We start from the raw sequence: 21,658 nt of genomic DNA, 5'->3' as shown, positions 1-21,658 counted from the left end.
AATGGGACTGACCAGAGAGTAGGGACAGCTAAAAGACAAGATAATTGGCCTAGTGTGGTGGCTCACACATGTAATCCCAGAACTTTGGGAGGCAGAGGTGGGTGGATCACCTGAGGTCAGGAGTTTGAGATCAGCCTGGCCAACATGGTGAAACCCCATCTCTACTAAAAATACAAAAATTAGCTAGGCGTGGTGGCGCATGCCTGTAATCCATGCTACCCAGGAGGCTGAGGCAGGAGAATCACTGGAACATGGGAGGTGGAGGCTGCAGTGGGCCGAGATTGTGCCATTGCCCTCTAGTCTGGGTGACAGAGTGAGACTTGGTCTCAAAAAAAAAAAAAAAAAAGAAAAGAAAAAAGAAAAAAGATAATTCATGGCACTGGTGCCTGCAATTACTGTCATCTGATCATGTGGCACCCTGGGATGGGATGGGTCTAATATGACACCTACTAGAAATGTAGCCTTAGAATGAAAAAGTCCCCGGCCCTCCGTACTGACGCGGGCAGAAGTTCCAAGGCCCTTTGGAAGAGCTGATTCTAGAGGCAGGAGAGGGGTCCAATACACTGAGTTATTTGGATTAGTTATTTGGTACATATCTGATCGACTCCAGTAAAAATATCTCACATTTGTTGAGAGCTTACTTTTTTATGGTCTTAAAATGAAAGACTTTATTAGTACACGTTAGTATGCGCGCACACACACATACACACACACACGAATAGTGCTTTTAGGTCATCTTTTGCAAAACATAGCAATCAACAAATATTTGTTATTAACTTGCTGAAACCATCCCGTGATCACTTAAAAACTGCCTAATGTTCAAAGTGTGCTTTTTATGTTAACAAGAGAAAAAGAAAGGCGCAGCCCTTTCAATACATAAAAAGTAGCTTCTGACAGAAATCTTTGGAAGAGCTTTAGTTGAAAATAATCTTAAACCCTTTTCTGCAGAGTAATTAATACATAAATGGGAAAACTCAGAGGATTTAGGTGAATAAGCTAGAGCACTGACTTTCAAAGCATAGATTGCCATTCACCAATGTATTATGAAATCACTTTAGTGGGTAATGAGTGCATTTAAAAAAATGAAATAAAATGGAAAGTACAAGATAATTCTTAGAATAATAGAAGAAAAGAAAGTACTAGAATGCACTGGCTGTAATATTGTTTTGTGAAGGGTTACAGATGTGGGTGAACTAGGTCAGGGAGTAAAATGTATACATGACAGAGGGTAAGAGGCAAAGATTGAGCCCACTATGTGACCCCCAAGAATAACTGCTTCTGGCTGAAGCAGAGACTGTTAAAGAGACGGCAGACAGGAAAAGATGAAGCCTTTTCCTCTCTTTAATGCTGTCACTGTAAAGAAGAATCAGTGAGCCCGGGGCCGCAGGAAGGAACCGTCACCGGGAACAGACAGTCTCCCGGACCCTGAGAGCTGACTCTGTGAGCACTTAAGAGTCAACGGCAGGCCGGGCGCAGTGGCTCATGCCTGTAAGCCCAACACTTTGGGAAGCCAAGGCAGGCAGATCACTTGAGGTCAGGAGTTCAAGACCAGCCTGGCCAACATGGTGAAACCCTGTCTCTACTAAAAATACAAAAATTAGCCAGATGTGGTGGCATACGCCTGTAGTCCTAGCCACTTGGGAGGCTGAGGCATAAGAATTGCTTGAACCCTGGAGGCAGAGGTTGCAGAGAGCCCAGATCATGCCACTGCACTCCAGCCTGGGTGACAGAACGAGAAAAAAAAAGAAAAAAGAAGTTAATAGCAGCAAACAGATACTCAGATACTCCTACTCCTGCAACAGAGATGTATCAAGAATACTTTAAACAGGGGCCGGGCACCATGGTTCACGCCTGTAATCCCAGCACTTTGGGAGGCTGAGGCGGGTGGATCACCTGAGGCCAGGAGTTTGAGACCAGCCTGGCCAACATGGTGAAACCCCATCTCTACCAAAAATACAAAAATTAGCTGGGCGTGGTGGCACACGCCTGTAGTCCTAGCCACTCAGGAAAGGGCCCCAGGAGAGGAGGCTGAGGCATGAGAATCGCTTGAACCCATGAGGTGGAGGTTGCAGTGAGCCGAGATCGTGCCACTGCGCTCCAGTCTGGGTGACAGAGCAAAAAAAAAAAAAAAAAAAAGTTAACAGCAGCAAACAGATACTTCCTGCAACAGAGATGCATCAAGAATACTTTAAACAGGGGCCAGGCACCATGGTTCATGCCTGTAATCCCAGCACTTTGGAAGGCTGAGGTGGGCAGATCACTTGATGCCAGGAGTTCGAGACCAGCCTGGCTAACATGGTGAAACCCTGTCTCTATTAAAAAATACAAAAATTAGCCAGGCATGGTGGCAGGTACCTGAGTCCCAGTTACTCGGGCAGCTAAGGCAGAAGACTCGCTTGAACCCAGAGATGGAGGTTGCAGTGAGCCGAGATCACACCACTGTACTCCAGCCTGGGCAACAGAGCGAGACTCTGTCTCAGAAAACAAAACAAAACAAAACAAAAACTTTACACAGGGATCTGGACCCATGCATAAGGCCTGGGCTTTTTATATCAGATGTGTGAGAGCACTAAAAAGAAAGACAAGGTGCAGCTACAGTTATTGAAAGAGTTAAAGTCGAAAGAGAAAATGTACTTAATATGTACACAGGTGTTTATTTAAAAAGCTTTTTCACTGGTATTAAGTTATATCTTTACCTAGACACAAAACAGTTGGAATAAGTCAATGTTTTGCTTACTTTAAAAATTCTATTTTTCTAGAAAAGGCAATATTGAAAGGAATGTCTGCTGAGCAGGAATTAGTCAAGTTATTTTGAGGGGGGTCACAGAGAGAGGAGGGGGCTTTGAGACACAGCATTCCAGGCGAAAGGAAAAGTATGCACAGAAGCCTGGCAGGCAAGAGACTGCGTGTGCTCAGGGACCCTCTGGGATTTTAGCTTGGCTGGAGCTGGCCCAGGGCAGCAAGAGATGATTCTGGAGCGAGGGCAGTGGCTGGTCTCAAAGGGCTTTGGACACTAGGATGGGGGAACTCGACAGAAGGAAAGGGCCTGAAGAGAGGAATTCAGTTTGTAGACATGTGGATATGTCAGTAGGTAGCTGAACAGATGGTTCTGGAGATCAGGAGAGAAAGCCAACTTGGAAACTATTTGGAAATCATCAGTTTATGGATGTAATTGGAGACATGGAAGCAGAGATTGCCAGGTACTAAGGGAGAAGAGACCAGGGCCAAGACAAGGCCTTGAGAAATAAACCTAAGGACAACAGAAGAAAAGGACTGAGAAGCAGCCAGAGGCTGAGTAAGAATTCATCGTCTCCGCGTCTCTATCGCAGACACTGCGCTAGGCACTGGCTTCTGCTGCAAAAGATGAATGCAAACTGAGAATGGGGGCGGGGGCCATGAGGAAAATACAGAGCAGGCTCCAGTGGAGAGACCATGGATCGGTAGAGGCACCAATTGGAATAATATGTGCTCTTTCTTCAGGAACCCAGGTGTAAGGAATCCAACTCTTCAACCCAGAGTTGGATTGAGCTCGAATTGGAGTTTGCCAAATGGAAAGATGGAAGGGTGAGGGGGTCAAGGGGCAGAAGAATATTAGCAAGAATGCAATTCAGCCAGTTATCTTAGAGCTGAACTTGCAAATCACATAGGTGATTGAATTCAACTATTTGGTCAGCATCCATCACAGACCAAAGAACTGTCATCTGTCTTATAAGTTAACCATAATTTAAAATTGACCTTCTCAAACTTCAGCATGCACAGGGATCCTGCTGAAATGTAGACCTTGGCTGAGCAGGGCTGGGCGGGGCCTGAGGCTCTGCATTTCTCACCAGTGCCTGGCTACTGATGCTGTTGTGGGTCTGAAGACCACGCTTTAAAAAAATTTTTTTCTTAATTGACAAATAAAAATTATATATATTTATCATATACAACTTGGCGTTTTGAAATATGTATACATTTGGAATGGCTAAATCGAGCTAATTAACATGCATTACCTCACATACTTAATATTTTGTGTGTGGAGAACACTTCAGATCTACTCTCTGAGTGACTTTCAGGAATTCATTGTTATTAACTAGAATCACTATGCTGGACAATACATCTCTTGAACTTATTCTTCTCATCTAACTGAAACTGTGTATCCTTTGACCAAAGCTAACCCTCAACCCCCAGACTACTCTGAATAGTGAGGTTTGAAAAGGTTTTGCTTTACTTTGGGGGGAGGTGACCTGCCCTAGGGTACAGCTTACTAGCCAGGTGCTGGAGCGCACAGACTGTTACATCTCCAGAACCTCTGTTAGCTGGCTGACACCATGTGACAGGTTGAAATTGGCCACAATAGGAGTTTTTACATTACAGAAATCCACAAATCAAGGCTGGCTACACCTATATAACAGTGAGGTGTGCTGTAGAATAGGGTTCTGCATCAGGGATCATGAGAGCAAGTTTTCAGTTGGTCTCTGTGCTTCATTCATACTTTGATAAAGAGGCCATCAGTCCCAATTGCTGTGTCACATGTGATGCTTGCTGGAAAGCATTAAGGGAACTGACTTAGCTCTGGTGCATCAGAGGACCTATCAGAGGCAAACACTTGCTGATACCTCGTTTGTCCTGTGAGCCACCTAGAGAAGTAGGGTTGTGGGAAGAAAGAGGGGGACTGAGAGGTTGCTGTGGGCAAAGAGTGGCTTGCTGGAAATTCTTACCCATGCTGCACTGTATTTCCCCGGCTACCTCCGGGCAGTAAGCTGACCCGGGCACGGGTGTACCAGGGTGCCCTTTCAAAGTCCTGGGCTGCACTACCAGGCTGATGCTTTACCTCTAGTTGGAAAATATGAAAAGTGATTCTCAACCATGGAAACTGGGTAACTTCCATAATATCTGCTTCGCTTACTGGCTTTTAAAATGGGGGTAGTTTTAGGCTGGGCGTGGTGGCTCATGCCTGTAATTTCAACACTCTGGGAGGCTGAGGCAGGAGGATCATGAGGTCAGGAGTTCAAGACCAGCCTGGCCAACATGGTGAAACCCCGTCTCTATTAAACATACAAAAATTAGTCGGATGTGGTAGTGGGCGCCCAGCTATTAGGGAGGCTGAGGCAGGAGAATTGTTTGAACCCAGGAGGTGGAGGTTGTAGTGAGCCGAGATCGCACCATAGTACTCCAGCCTGGGTGACAGAGCAAGACTCTGTCTCAAAACAAACAAACAAAAACAAAAAAGTAGTTTTTTTTCTTAAAAATAAAACATACATCCAATATGGTCAGAGAAAACCAACTGAATTCCTTTTGGTGACAGTTTGGGGAAGACAATGAAATCCCTCTGTTTAAAAAAAAAAAAAAAAGGGAGTTGCCTATTTTCTGACCTGTGGGTCATGCAGTTTTAATTTCCTCTACCTTTCTTTCTTTCTCTTTTTTTATTCTTTTTAATTTCATGAACCTGCTTAAGGCCACAAAGCCTCCCCTGAATCCCTCAGCTGTCTGGCAGATGCACCGCTGCCAGTGCTGCGCAGGTTACTATGCCAGGCTGAAGTTCCACAGCTGTGACTCAGTGCACCTTCAAATCCTCTTGCCGGGTGACGGTGAGATGCCCCAAGGGGCTCCTGAGAAGCCGATGGGAGAAAATAGCCACCCAGGAGCTCCTCCGGCCCTTGAAAGAGGGAGGCTGCCGGGGAGTGAGTCCAGTGGCACCAGGATCTGGTTTATGTGAGCCGAGGCTGGCCAGGGACCCAAGAGATGCAGGCAAAAGGCTGTGCCGTGAGCCACATTCCTCGCTTAGGCCCCCTTCCAGGGGAAGCAAAGTCAAGCCCTGGCAAATGGCAGAGCTGCTTCTTATCTTTGGGCCAGCTGTGAGAATAATGGCATGATGACATGCTACCCATGTAGCCAAGCTCCTCCTCTTCCTCCCTTGCACCCATCAGTTCCATCCTGTTCATTTGCCAGTTATTACAGGAGCACCATGGGCAGGCCACATAGCTAGTGCTGTGGAGATGACAGGTCTTAGTGAAGGAACAGAGGGACTGGCATGGGGATGGGCGAGGGAAACACCTAACTATAAACCTAAACATCTAAAGATCTGGAGGAGCCGCGGGGAAGTGGGACTGTGTGATGATGTCGGACATTTCAAGCCATGCCTCAATGCTCTGACTCTAAATCTCGCTGGTCCTGATCAGTGCCTGCCCCAGGGTTGTAAGTGTCTCCTTACTGGGGTTCTCTTTCCAGGGAGGCATGTGGAGCGGGAATGGAGCAGTGCACAGCAGAGTGACAGGGTCTTGAGAGGACTCAGGCAAGCCGGAGAGAAAAGGCCTCCAGCCAGTCAGCTCCACCCAATAGAAAGTTCCCTCTGAAAGCTGGGAAGAGGCCTGCTGGGGCGGCGTCTGCCAGCACAAAAGCAGGGCTGGGGCAGTCACTAACAGCACAGATATCTAGAACAAAGAACGGTTTTGGGAAAGGAGAGGCAGGCTGTATTACAGCTGTACTGGAGATGGATGACTGGGGGCTTTCCTGAGTGCATGTTGTGTGTGTGCATGTGTGTGCATGTGTGTACACATGTACACGCGCTTGCCTGGGCCAGGGCTCAGTCATCATTTCAGGATGTCTTCTGATTGCTCTGGGATGCAGGAAGCCACCCAGACCCTAGTTGCTGGACTCGCTCAGAGGCAAGAATGCAAAGCCGAAGGCGGCATGAGGAGAAGCTGGTGGGGGCTGAAGCCAGCCCAGCCTGCTTCATGCTTACTCCGCTCAGGCGGTTGGCCGGCGCTACTGAGACTCGCCAATCTCTAAGTCTCCAGCGTGCCTGAAGACAGGCAGCCTGAGGACTCAGTGCCCGAGCACTGCTGGAAGACTTGGGGACACCCCCAAAGGAGGAAAGTGTCCTTCTGGGAGCCACTTGCACAGTGGTGTTGATCGTGGCCGTCCTGCATGTGGTATGCCACATGGGAGGGGCAGTTCCACTGGGAGCTCCCCTTTACACAGGGTTTCCCAGCACCAGAACTCCTCAAACGGAGAGCCACCGGAGTGCCCACTAAATAAACCAACAGCAAACACAAACATATGCTCACAAACGATTCCAAAGAAGCTCTGCACCAACAGGTGCTGGTCCTGACCAAGTCAAGCTACAAGTCTGATGCCACCTTTACCTGTTCCGGATCCCACGACGTCCCGGCTGGGTGACTCGGCCATGGCGTCGGCGAGTCGCTCCCGGAGGCCCTCCTCGGTGTGCTCCATGGAGGACATGTGCCGCAGCCCGAAGCCCTCAGGCCAGCTCCCGCACACCTCCAGCAGGGTCACGCTCCGGTCAAAGGTACCTGTGGCACACACGGGACATCTGACGTTGAGTCCACACCTTCAGGGAGCAGGCCGTTCTTGTCTACCTCCCACCCGCTCCTCTCCATACCCACGGTCCATTTTAGCCTTCCTGCAGGAAGCAGGAGCAGGATGGAAGCACGCTGGGAAACCGACTGTGGAGCGCAGGAGAAACAGCTCACGCCGCCCAGAGAGTGCAGACCTCTGGAGTGACTTCTGTGACACTGAGGCCAGTGGTTTTAAGACTGTTTCTGAGGAGCTACAGAGTTCCCCTGGTCTTCAGGGACCGCCTTAAGAACTGGGACAGGGAAGGCAATCCCCTTCCCACGTTCAACCCAAACGGATCCCTACTTTCCTCTTTTTGATACAATGGGACTCCACCTAAAATTTCATTTAGGGCGGGGAGTGGTGCCTTACACCTGCAATCCCAACACTTTGAGAGGCCAACACGGGAAGATTGCTTGAGGCCAGGAGTTTGAGACCAGCCTGGGCAACAGAGTGAGACCCTGTCTCTATAGACAAATAAACAAATAAATTTTCATTTAAAGAAGGGGTTATATAGCCTAATGGTTTTAAAGCTTTCTTAACCATTACATTCTATAACCTATAACCAACCTCCTCATTTTACATTTCAGAGAATTTATGGCCCAAGATGGAACAGCAAGTCTGTGGCAGACGAGGTCCAGGACCTCACTGTCCTGATGCCTCAGTTGAGAACACGTTCTACTTCGCCACCTGGTCTCCCAGCTACCCAAGGGCATATGAACAACCAGGGAATTATTTTGGGGGATACCAGCAAAGAGGTGGGTGATAGCATCTTCGGCAAGGATCTGTCCTTAAGCCGAAGCTGCTCCCCAATTCCAAAAAGTCTGTGGTGTTCTGCTGAACGCTAAGATTAGATTTTACATGCGAGATCACTTCAAAGTCCGAATTTGAATTATTCTACTTTATTATACAGCAAGTCTTCTGTGAAAGCTTATTTCATCCACTCTTTCTTGGAAGGAGATTATAGTCATGCTCTGTTGCTTTAAGCACATACCATTTCCCCAGTGATTAGGTAACTGAATCCACCGCATTTATTGGGCTTGGTTCCTGCCAGCACCAGGAAGATGGGGAAAAAATGCAAATGCCAACGTTTCCCAAAGTTAAAAGTACACGAAACACACACTCTTTATCAGGCCTTGCTTCTCCTCTTTGATCAGCCGTCAGAAACTATCTTCCCCAGGCAGTCAGGACTGGACAGTGTCAGCACACACTCCCTGCCAATGACAGGTGGTAATAGAGAGGGTGCGAGCCCCAGCCTCGGCAGGCGGCCCTGCCTCTGATAATGGCCACAGCATTGAGGTGATAACCGTTCGTAAACACTCCGACAGCCGGTGACTCCATATATCAGCAAAGAGGACCAGATAATCCTGAACTCTCCTGGCCAGACAAAGGCCCTTGGCCAGCCTACTGCGATTTATATGTGTGGCAAGGGTCACTACTGGCTCCTGAATTTCATCAGCCAAGTTTGGCTTTGATTTATCTCGTACCTCATTGTAGGGAAGATTCCTGGCACTGCGAGAATGGGCAGCATCTATAAGGGCGTCTCCCCAAGAAGAGGCCCACCTTGGGAGTGGGTTGCTTGGGATCAGCTTGTCAGGTAGGACTTGCGAATGGGGAGCTCCCTATGCCACCTCTCTCCACCAAGTAGGGTCAGGCTGTAGATCTGGTAAGCTAGCCTCTGGAAATTGGGGGTGTGGGGCTGGGTGTCAGATGATTCTCCCAAGGCCTGAATTGTGCTAGAACTGTGCACTGGTAGTGCCAATCTCAGAGCCAACACTCGACCACCCTTGGCAACAACTCCCAGGTGCCTAGCTCCCCAGGGACACACAGGGCTGCTGACATCCACTAAGCTCCTGATTCTGCTGCCTACTCACTGCGTGATGCGTGGCCAGTCCTTGTAGCTCCTTTTCCATCTCTAAACTAGAATGAATAACCCTTTGCCTGTCTCACGAGAGTGAAGAGATTAAGCAAAGTCCCCACTTCCAGCACTTCCCCCACTAGACCTTATTTGACAAGATCTAGTGCTACAGTGCTACAGCATCATCATTTTTCTGAAGGGTCTGCATGCGACATGGGGACTTAATCATAACAAGAAAATGTGGCCCTCCTCCTCCCTGTTCGCTCAGCTTTTTTTTTTTTTTTTTTTTTTTTTTTTTTTTTTTTGAGACAGTCTTACTCTGTCGCCCAGGCTGGAGCGCAGCAGTGCGATCTCAGCTCACTGCAACCTCTGCCTCCCAGGTCCAGACAATTCTCGTGTCTCAGCCTCCCGAGTAGCTGGGACTATAAGCACGTGCCACCATGCCTGGCTAATTTTTGTGTTTTCAGTAGAGACGGGATTTCACCATGTTGGCCAGGCTGGTCTTGAACTTCTGACCTCAAACAATGCACCTGTTGTGGCCTCCCAAAGTGCTGGGATTCCAGGTGTGAGCCACTGCACCTGGCTGCTATACACTCAGCTTTCTTATGGACAGAGATGTTTCAGAGCCTGGAAAATTGGGAAGAGAATGACTATTTGTTTTCTCACTTAACAAGAGTAGAAGGTCTATCTCTAGAAAGGAGTTCAGTTAATGTTTGCATATACTGTGTTCAGAGACCAAGGCAGGGGAGCTGATAGCAGGACCAAGAGGAATATCAAAAGCCAAAGCAGGAAGAAAACAAACAAAAGAAATTGGGCTAGGCATGGTGGCTCATGCCTGTAGTCCCAGCACTTTGGGAGGCCGAGGTGAGCAGATCACTGAGGCCAAGAGCTCGAGACCAGCCTGGACAACACGGTGAAATGCTATCTTGAATAAAAATACAAAAATTGGCTGGGCATGGCGGCGTGCACCTGCAATCCCAGATACTTGGGAGGCTGAGGCAGGAGAATAATTTGAACCTGGGAGGCAGAGGTTGCAGTGAACTGAGATTGAGTCACTGCACTCCAGCCTGGGTGACAGAGTGAGACTCTGTCAGTCAGTCAATCAGTCAATCAGTCAATGTTATAGCAAGAAAGGTTAGGGTAAGAGAGTGGGCCCAGTCCATAAGAGATGGTAAAGGCCAGAGGGGTATGTAATATTTTAAGGGATAAAGTAACAGTACACAGGAGAAAATAATTATGAGCTAGTGTCATAGTGGAGGATGGAAATAGGCCTGGACTTCAGAAAAGACTAACGCATGTGAGCTGTATGATTCCAGGCATGCGTCTCTGATTCCTCATCCATAAAACCGGAAAAACAATACAACCACATAGGACTGTTGTGAGGACTGCAGTAGATAAATGTAAAAGACCTGACACACGGTGAGTGTTCTGTACGTAATAGGTGTGTTCACGTACATGTTCTTAATGACAAATATGTACGCCTTTATACCACTTGAGGCATCATGATAAATTTTGACTATCACAATGATCCTGAGAGGTCACAGAGGTACTATTCCCCATTTATGGTGGTGAAACTGGAAGCTCTGAGAAGTTAAGTGACATGTTCAAAGTCTCTGAGCAACAGATCTGGAACAAGGGTTTCTAATTCTTCACTTGGAGCTCATTCTATCAGCTCACACATTGTTTCCCTCAGCAGCACCTGCAGTGGAGAACTGTTTTTTTTTTTTTTTTTTTTTTTTTTTTTGAGACAGGGTCTCACTCTTCAGCCCAGACTGAAGTGCAGTGGCGCAATCACAGCTCACTGCAGCCACAACCTCCTGGTTGAAATGATCCTACCACCTCAGCCTCCTGAGTAGCTGGGACTACAGGTGCGCACCACCATGCCCAGCTAATTTTTTGTCAGGATGGGGTTTCGTCACGTTGCCCAGGCTGGTCTCAAACTCCTGTGCTCAAGTGATCCACCCACCTTGGCCTCCCAAAGTGCTGGGATTACAGGCATGAGCCACGGTGCCTGGTCAAGAACCGTTATATGTGTAAACCACTTCTATCTTTCCTACCATTTTGAGAACTCCTGTCACCTTCAACCAATGGTATTTAAAAATCCTTCCCACTGCTTGGAGTTTGGTGGTGATGACGATGAGTCACCCTGTATACGGGATGGCACATGGGGGGAAAAAAAATTGATAGTAGGTCTATTCTCTCTTAGCATGGGCACAGCTGGGAAGTCGAGGAGAGAAGATGGGAGATACCAGAAGTGGTCAGCAAAGAAGCACCTGATCATTTCTGCCATCCTGAGACGTCATACAGAGGATGCCATCGGTGGCCCTGCTTATCCTGCCAGAAGGAGTCCTATCAGAGGCTCTGTCAAACCCGCTGTCTCTTTCCCTTCCACCCCTCGCAGCCTCTTTGCTGAGGACGGCAAAGGTGCTCCTGGAATCTGCCTGTCCCAGGGTGACGGCAAGGCTGCAGGTGTGTTTCAGCAGGCACTGGGGTGAAGAGGCCAAGCCCTTGGAGGGTGAGGTCATCTCTGGGCTCTTAGGAAACTGCACATCTTGTCCACGTTGACAGCACAGCTATCATTCATCTGACCAGCCCAGGGATACCCCATCAGATGAGCTGGCCCTTTGAGTCCCATTACAGGGGAAAGTGTCAGTTTCAAGCGAGGAGAAGATGCTCACTTAGTGCAGGCTGTTTGCAAAGGACAAAATACACACGCTTGGCAACAGAGATCTTTTGTTGAAGCAGTGCTCTGCTATTTACAAAGCCCTCTCACATTTGTTATTTCAGTTAACTCGCACATACCTCAAATATTGGTTAGTGTCCACTATGATATGTGTCAAGCACTGTACAAGGTTCAGAGTAAGCTTAAAAAAAAAAAAAAAAAAAGAAAGAGGAGCTTATGTGACTTCACCAAACTATGGGAAGCAGCAATGATCACCATTGTATAGATTTCCATCTTACTGAGTTTCAGACACATGAGGCACCTGGTTCTAAGTGCAACTGTCTTCGCAGGCTATCTCCTGGGGATCTTTGCCTTCAGGGCTGCCTCCTGCCCTAAATACCATTTTCTAAGAATGAGTTCAAGTCTTACCTGCTCAACTACTGAAGGTATAAAGACTACTCTTGCTCAAACTCTACAGGCACAAAAGGTGCTCTATCTTTCCAGGTGAAGTTGATGAAAGCTAAGCACTTACTCAAAAAATGTGTGCTTGCAGACACAAAATTATGCAAGCAATTTTGGGGCATCTATGGATGCCTCTGAAACCCACCTGTGGACCCCAGGTTAATTAGATCATTCCTGTGGCCTTATTTCCGTACTGCCTTGCACTGTTCACATAAACTGCTTTTCTAACTAGTTTAAAAGCCCCCGAGGGCATGGATTCCTCCATAATGAAAATAGGCACAGAACTTTGTACATCATGCTTGCTCAAAACAGGTTCGTTTACTGACTGATGATGAAATTTGACAGTCACTTTAGAGTCAACACCCTTTGGGTGGGGTACCAGTGCCTGAATATCTAGGGTCAGAGTAGGCAGAAAGTGGAGTTAAAATTAAAAGAGAGGAAGGAAGAAGAAGATAAGTGAGCAGAAAACAATGTCACGATTTTACTGCCTTCTATGCACTTATTTTAGATTTGGAGATCCTGGAAATTGGAAAAAACAAAACAATCTGTCTAGGACGGCAGAGAGAGAGCTGGTCTCATCCAGGTGAGCGTCCTGAATCCTGCTTCCCAGCTTGGCATCCTGTGTTATACTCTTTCCCCAGAGGAGAAATGGGTCAGGTTCTTGGATTTCACAAACCCATTAAAGGCATGCTGTGACAGCTGGGAAGCTGGTAGCTCCCGGGGAGGCTGGGGGAACATGTGCTTTGCCTTTGTATACCATTGTTAAAGGGGCAAGGGAAGCCTAGGGACTGCAGGTGGAGGGGGACAGGTAGGATGCTCCTCTAAGCTGATAGCGTCTAATCACACTCTAGCTATTTAAGAGGCTGTGGCACAGCCTCCGCTTTGCATTAATGAGGTTCTGCCCAGGTCTGGACTTTGCTGAGAGCCTGTTGATCAGATTTCTAACCACCAGGGAGGCCAGATACCAAAAGCAAAACCGGCATTAAGCAGTGCTTTGCAAGATGTAAGCCCTCCTGGGTGAGAGGCTGTGATGATGACGTCTACAATAACTAAGAAATGATCCCAGGCATGATAAGGGGAACCAGTGTAGGGGGAGCCTCCTTGGCAAGCTTACCAAACTGCTCACCAAACTGAGCTTAAGACTGCGGCTGCGGGGAGCACCCCTTTCTCCACACTACAAGCTGGTTCCTATAATGCACAGGCTGAGGACATTAGCTCTTCTTGGTGCAATGGTCAATTTCATATGTTAACTTGACTGGGCTAAGGGATGCCCAGATAGCCAGTAAGGCTTATTTCTGGGTGTGTCTGGGAGGGTGTTTCTGGAAGAGATTAGCATTCGAGTTGGTAGACTGAGGAAAGAAGATTGCCCTCACCATTGTGGGTAGGCATCATTCAACTGAGGGCCTAAATATATTAAAAAGGTGGAGGAAGGGCAAGTTTATTCTGTCAGAGTTAAGACACTCACTCCTGCCCTTGGACGTTGGTACTCCTGGTTCTCAGGCCTCTGAACTTGGACCAGGACTTACGCCATCAGCTCCCCTGGTTATACACCACCAGCTTTCTTGGTTCTTCACCTTCAGACAGCAGACAGTGGGACTGCTTGACCTCCATTTCCAATTCCCAAAATAAATCTTCTTATATCTATGCATCTCTGTAGGTATCTCTTTTATTAGTCATTTCCTTGGAGAACCCTGACTCATATAATTAGCCATCAGATATGTCCACAGGTATATTATATATACCACAGCTATATTATATATTATACCTGTGGACACATCTGATGGCCAATTATATGAGTCAGGGTTCTCCCACAGTGAGATAGATATAGATATATATCAGATATTATATTATATTATATGTGTATCATATGGCATGGTCCTGAGCCAGGGAGGAGGAGTTCAACAGCAATTGGACTAAGAATTTATTTGCAATCTAACATAGTTAGTTTGACAAGGAGGCCATTTTCACAATTGCAATGTATGATTATAATACACACTTTAAATGTTAGAACATAGATTATAAATCAAGACATTTAGGTCATAACTGGAACTCTCTCATTAATTTTTCTGGTTACTCTGGGCAAGTCACTAATCCCTCTGGGTGTAATATGTATATATATATGTGTGTGTTTGTATATGTGTATATAAATATATATATGTGTGTGTATACATGTGCATATATGTGTATATATACATATATATAAAATACACACATACATGTATGTAATATGTCATATGCATTATGTCATGACTAACAGATTAGTTCACTGTGGGAAGGCAGGTAGGGTGAGAGGATATGAGGACCCCCTCTGTCCCTTTCAATCCTTTAGATTGGTTCCCAAGATAATAGCCCTCCCATATCCATAGGTAGAGCAAAGGGGCCTGAACTCCAGCAATCTTTTATGACTCCGATTATCTAATGTTCACCAAACTTGTGACAACCAGTGAACCATGTTTGTCCCATATGCATCCACTTGGCTGTGGGGTTTGGGTTTTGGGCATTCGGTTATTCTTAAAGGATACCACTCATGTTTAGAAGTGAACTGAGCGGAGAAAGGAAAGGTACCAATACAGCAAAGAATGCCTTCGCCAATGTTGAAAAGCCAGGAGACGCTGACGTGCCAGATGTGGTGACAGCACGCACATCTGTTCTCACAGGCCCTCAAGGACCCCAGTGAGAAGGAGCTATTCCTTAGTCAGAAGGCTATGAGCAGACTGCCAGGTGTGGCCAACATGGTCCTGAGCCAGGGAAGAGGGGTTCAACAGCAATGGAACTAAGAATTTCTTTGCAGTCTAACATAGTTATTTTGGCAAGGAGGCCATTTTCACAACTGCAATGTATGCAGTTGCATAATGCACACTTTAAAGCTTAGAACATAGATTACGTCTAGGTCATAACTGGAACGCTCCCATTAACTTTTCTGGTTACTCTGGGCAAGTCATTACTCCCTCTGGGTCTTTTAAAAAAAATTTTTATTCTTTTCCTCTCTCAGCAGAATCATCCCTCTAGGTCTTAATTTACCCATTTATGACACAGAAAATAAATAAATGATGCCCATCTAAGGGGTTCACATTGGCACTAATAGTTTCAATGTCATTAATAATAATATACTTCCAGAAAATGGTGTCTGATATTTGAGGTATCCTAGGGTAAAAGCTACCAATTTCGTTTTCTACAAACCAGATAACGATCAGCAGTTATACCATAAGAGTCTTGTTTTTACCCAATTAAAGGCATATGTTAAGCAGAAGACCTGGGTTCAAATGCCAGCTCTTGCTACTTTCTCACTGCATGACCTTGGGAGAGTCATTTCCCCTCTTTGAACCTTGCTTTCCTCATCCACTGCAATGGGTAGAATGGTGCTCCACCCCACCCGACCTCCCAAAAGATATGTCCAGCAGGAGCCTCAGAATATGGCCTTATTTGGAAATGGGTCCTTGCAGATGTAACTAAGGATCTCAAGTTGAGATCATCCTGGATTTAGGGTGGGTCCTAAATCCAATGACTGGTGTCCTTAAAAGAGAAAAGAGGGGATCAGAGACACAGAAGGAAGAAGCCCATGTGAAGACAAAGACAGGTGTGAGTTATCCTGCCTAAGCCAAGGAATGCTAGGAGTGGTGAGAAGCCAGAAGAGGCAAGGAAGGACAGCATGGCGCTGTTCGCACCCTGATTTCAGAATGCTGGCCTCCAGAAATACAAGAAAATGCATCTGTTGTTTTAAGTCACCAAGTTTATGGTAATTCCTTAAAGCAGCCTAGGAAAATAATAAACCTATAAAACAGGGAAACAAATGTTTGGCTTCCAGGGCTGCTGTGAGCATCAGATCAGATAGTATTAGGAAAGACTGTATTAAACAAAAGTTGGTCAGGCATGGTGGCTCACGCCTGTAATTCCAGCACTTTGGGAGGCCGAGGCAGGTGGATAACCTGAGGTCAGTAGTTTGAGACCAGTCTGACCAATACGGTGAAACCCCATCTCTACTAAAAAATATAAAAATTAGCCGGGTGTGCTGGTGTGCATCTGTAGTCCCAGCTACTTGGGAAGCTGAGAAAGGAGATTTATTGAACCCAGGGGACAGAGGTTGCAGTGAGCTGAGGCTGTGCCATTGCACTCCAGGCTGGGTGACAAAGTTGAGACTCTGCCTCAAAAAAAAAAGAAAAGAAAAGAAAAGAAAAGAAAAGTTATGGGAGGCCACTGTTTTGAACTGAGCTTCTGCACTAGGCCCCACAGACCAGACCAAAATGAAATGGAATCACCCATATGCTAAATGTCACATAATCAAACGGAAACTTCAAGGAAGCAGACAGATCCCAAAACAGACCAGCTATTCCAGAAAATAGGATATTTCAGTCTAACTGAGTCAGGGTAGACTTTAATCCTTTACAAAAAAATAACCTGGCCAGGCACGGTGGCTCACGTCTGTAATCCCAGCACTTTGGGAGGCCGAGGTGGGTGGATCACCTGAAGTCAGGAGTTTGAGACCAGCCTGGCCAACATGGTGAAACCCCGTCTCTACTAAAAATACAAAAATAGCCGGGCATGGTGGCGCATGCCTGTAATTCTAGCTACTCAGGAGGCTGAGGCAGGAGAATCGCTTGAACTTGGTGGGCAGAGGTTGCAATGAGATCCGCGGCACTGCATTCCAGCCTGGGCAATAAAGAGAGAGTCCGTCTCAAAAAAAAAAAAAAAAAAAAAAAGAAAAAAGAAAACCTTGAAATAACCTGATGTTAACCAACGAGCTTTTTCTTGTTTGTTTCCTTGGTCTCACCTTATAAAACCCACTGTTGTCCCATTGCCCAGTGGGAGTTCTCATTCTATTTTGTAGAATGGAGGCTGCACAGATTCATGAATCACTAATAAAAGCCAATTCGATCTATAACGAAGTTTGTTATAATTTTGTCTTTTGACAAGTGCTTTGTAAGCTATACAGGCCCATTCAAAATTAGAGGATTACTCCAGGGCTCTGTAAGCAGCTCTGCTTAGGGGCAGTGGGATTCTTTGAAAGGCTAAGAGAGTGACTGAGGGAACACTGGGCCAGAGGCAAGCAGCCAGAGGAGCAATACTGGAGCCTGGGCAACGCCACCCATAAGGCTGACTGGTTATGCGTCAATTACATAGCAAAGGCCTTTGGTGGGGAGTGAAAGCATACGGTGAATATGTGCACCCCACTTTCTCTGAGGATGCCTGCAGGGGGCACAGAAGAGTAGGTGAAGCAACCTCTTAGCTCTGATCTCCCCACATCTGAGGGTGGGGATAGAACTTTTTAGCTCCCTAAATTCTTCAATAAACAAGCAGAATTATACTCAACATGGGTAAGAATGGAACGAGATTGACTGTTTTGGGCAGGAACATCACTAGTATAAGCTATCTGAAGGGCAATTTGGCAATATGTATTAAGAATCAAGGCCAGACGCGGTGGCTCACACCTGTAATCCCAGCACTTTGGGAAGCTGAGGCAGGCGGATCACTTGAAGCTGGAAGTTCAAAATCAGCCTGGCCAACAGAGCAGAACTCTACTAAAAATACAAAAATTAGCCGGGCGTGGTGGTGTATGCCTGTAATCCCAGCTACTCAGGAGGATGAGGCAGAAGAATCACTTGAACCCAGGAGGTGGAAGTTGCAGTCTGCCGAGATGGCGGCACTGCACTCCAGCCTGGGTGATGGAGGGAGACACTGTATCCAAAAAAAAAAAAAAAAAAGTTAAAAACGTGCCCAACTACTACTGACCTAGGCAGGGATGCCACTTCCAGAAATCTAGCTGAAATAAATAACCTAGGAAGCAACAACTGTCATGCATAAATACGCTCATTGCCATTTTAACACAGCCCCATAATACGGTACTTGTTAAGAAAATTAGACTTCATTCTTGCAGTAGAATATTAGGTAGTCATAAACATGATGTTTATAATGAGAAATTCTTTAAGATACAATGTTAAATTAAAAAAAGACAAAAGTATACAGTTATTATTATTGAACCATGTAAAAGAAACATGGAAAAACATTCTAAATGATTCACCACAAAATGCTAACCGCGCTGTCTCTGGGTAGTCAGGCTACAGGGGATTCTTCTGTTACTTTATACTTTTCCATATGTTTCCTACTTTTTTTTTTTTTTTTTTTTGAGATGGAGTCTCACTCTGTTGCCCAGGCTGGAGTGCAGTGGCGTTCTCTCAGCTCACTGTAACCTCTGCCCCCCGGGCTCAAGTGATTCTTGTGCCTTAGCCTCCGGAGGAGCTGGGATTACAGGCATGTGCCACCACGCCCAGCTAATTTTTGTATTTTTAGTAGAGAGAGGTTTCAACATGTTGGCCAGGCTGATCTGGAACTCTTTTTTTTTGAGACGGAGTCTCGCTCTGTCGCCCAGGCTGGAGTGCAGTGGCGCGATCTCGGCTCACTGCAAGCTCCGCCTCCCGGGTTGGCACCATTCTCCTGCCTCAGCCTCCCAAGTAGCTGGGACCACAGGCGCCCGCCACCATGCCTGGCTAATTTTTTGCATTTTTAGTAGAGATGCGGTTTCACCGTGTTGGCCAGGATGGTCTCCATCTCCTGACCTCGTGATCCATCCGCCTCGGCCTCCCGAAGTGCTGGGATTACAGGCGTGAGCCACCGCGCCCGGCCTGGTCTGGAACTCTTGACCTCAAGTGATCCACCCGTCTCGGCCTCCCAAAGTTCTGGGATTACAGGCTTGAGCCACTGTGCCCAGATGTTTCCCCTTTTTTTTGTATTTTATTTATATTTTTAATTTTATCATGATTTATTATTAAAAAATTATTTTTTTAGAGATGGGGTCTCACTCTGTCACTCAGGCTGGAGTGCCGTGGTGCAGTCATAGCTCACTGCAGCCTTGAACTCTTGGGCTCAAGCAATCCTCCCACCTCTCCCAAGTAGCTGGAACCACGGGCACCTGTTAATTTTTTTTTTTTTTTTGGTAGATATGGAGTCTTGTTTGTTGCCCAGGCTGGGTCTCAAACTGTTGGCTTCAAGTGATGATCCCGCCTTGGCCTCCCGAAGTGCTGGGATTACAGGCATGAGCCACTGCACTTGGCCTACAGTTTTTGTAATCAGTTTTTTAAGAAAAAAAAGAAAAGAAAAGAAAAAGGTGAGAAAGAAAACAATGCCTCCTGGGAGAAGCACTCATGCTGGGACCAGGCGGTGGGCCCACAGGAAGTGTGGAAACGGTGCAGCACACCAACATGGCACAAGTATACATATGTAACAAACCTGCACGTTATGCACATGTACCCTAGAACTTAAAGTATAATAATAATAATAAAAAAAGAAGTGTGGAAGGTGCCTGACCCCTGACCTTGCCGTGAGCCTCCTCTGTCAAGTCCTGTGCTCGGTCCTTACTCAGCCGGGGGCAGGTGAGCCTGCAGCTCCACGGCCCGTGTCTGACTCTTCTCCCAGTGGCCATGGCTGGCTGCACGCAATGTTGACTCATCCCTGTGTGTACACATGGCATATTTATTTTTAATTCATATTAGGAATGTGCACCAACTTGTGTGTGAAAAATGGCAGAAACAATTCCGCCTCTGTACAAACTTCATAATCAGATCAGAAAGGGCTAGAAGAACAACTCTGGAAGGAGTTGATTTTAAAATCAAGTCCCTTTACCCGTCCTCTTTGTCTCCCCTCCCTACAACTAACCTCTGGATAAACAGGCCCGGCTTCCTAGGAGATACCTTTTCATGACTGTCAAGAAATGGCTGAGGCCCTCACACATCATGAGGTCATTGAGCAGGGCTGTGAGCCCAAGAGATCAGTCATCAGTGTAGGTCCCAATAAGGGGAATCTTGACTGGCTGCACATTCAGAACAAACATGGAGGTGCTTCAGAGAACAAGGGAGCTTTCCACGTCAGGCCGAAACTGGCATTCCCAGACTGGACGCCAGAGACCCTTTACTCTTCTGTTTTAAACTTGGCATGCCCATGATTTCTCCCCTTCCAAGTGGGAAGAGAAGAATCATTTTGTAGCTGGGCTGCAATGACAATGTTTCCTGTCTGGTTGTAGTGGCTCACGCCTGTAATCCCAGCACTTTGGGAGGCCGAGGCGGGTGGATTACCTGAGGTCAGGAGTTCGAGACCAGCCTGGCCAACATGGTGAAACCCTGTCTCTACAAAAATACAAAAATCAACTGGGCATGATGGCAGGTGCCTGTAATCCTAGCTACTTGGGAGGCTGAGGTAGGAGAATCGCTTGAACCCGGAGGCGGAGGTTGCAGTGGTCCGAGATTGTGCCATTGCACTCCAGCCTGGGCCACAGAGTGAGACTCAGTCTCGGGGAAAAAAAAAGAAAGAAAGAAAGAAAGAAAATGTTTCCTGTAGGCTGCTCTGGCCTGCTTCTTCGGGTGGATAGAAAACATACACACAGCGCTGTGATAGGATTCCTATGGCAGGGCTCGGAATACACTGCAAGACAAACTATCCTCGGAAACCTAACAATTCCTTCAATGGAAAAACAAGGAACTGAATCTCTCAAGACAGCAAGCATTCAAACTGAGTTTTCTAGGACAGTCCTCATTCCAAATAATTAAGTCTGTGGTCAGGTATCAGGAAAGGTAAGATAACTAACATTTGTCGGGTGTCCATTTTGCATCAGGCATAGCTAGTTACTTTATACACACTACTGCCTTTAAATCATCCCAATAACCTTATGAGGCAGATGTTACTGTTCCCATTTTTACAGTTCAAGAAACTATGCCAGAGAGAAGTCAAACTGTTGCTCAAGGTGACAAGGTCAAGGGTACAGTCAGGATTCGGATCCTAGGTTCATCTGGCTCCAAAGCCTTTCATTTCTCCACTAAAACTACCGTGCTGAATTTTTATTCTGAAACTATGGCTGCAGTGCCAGTGAGGGGCTTTTCAGCTCAGTCTTTCTATTCCAGAATTTTTAAGTGGTTCTTGCAGTTGGGTGGTAGGGGGTGGAGGGAGCAACGCAGCTAAATCCTGTGATTTCTGTGCTCCACAAATAAGTCAAACACGAGGCTCTCAACGGAGAACTTTGAAGTCTGGAACCTGGGGCCAAGAAGTCTTCTGTTTTTATTAATCAAAGAAGATGTTTCAAAACCCAGATTTATCATGACTGGATTTCAGATGTGAAACCCAATATACACACAGACAGGCGTGGCTTGTCCTCTTGGATTATTTCTGATCTTTTACTCTCCTCTGAGGATCTGCGTTTCCTCAGAGTGTGAACTGTCTGCCTCCCCGGCTGGCGGAGGTGTCTGGAGGCGCAGCTTGCAGGCCTGGGCCCCTGCTGGCCTTGGGAGTTTCAAAGAGCAGGGAGGGATGGGTGGGCACGCTGGCTCCGATCTGGAGCCAGCGGCTATTTGTTCCTC

The 21,658-nt window shown here is 46.7% G+C and overlaps 1 protein-coding gene across 14 annotated transcripts in view; it reads right to left on the bottom strand.

The window, feature by feature from the left end:
- Positions 1-21,658, bottom strand: part of BCAS3 (BCAS3 microtubule associated cell migration factor) — a 711,835-nt gene that overhangs the window by 18,399 nt on the left and 671,778 nt on the right. For all 14 annotated transcript variants that reach the window (XM_065531261.1, XM_065531260.1, XM_065531264.1 and 11 more), the window contains one exon: positions 7,128-7,295. In XM_065531261.1, coding sequence (XP_065387333.1) covers positions 7,128-7,295 — 168 coding nt within the window. The remainder of the gene's footprint in view (positions 1-7,127; positions 7,296-21,658) is intronic.

This window comes from Macaca fascicularis, chromosome 16 (assembly GCF_037993035.2).
Source record: "Macaca fascicularis isolate 582-1 chromosome 16, T2T-MFA8v1.1".
Taxonomy (NCBI): Eukaryota; Metazoa; Chordata; class Mammalia; order Primates; family Cercopithecidae; genus Macaca; species Macaca fascicularis.
Note: the sequence above shows the minus strand (reverse complement) of the source record. Positions and strands in the feature narration are given on the sequence as shown.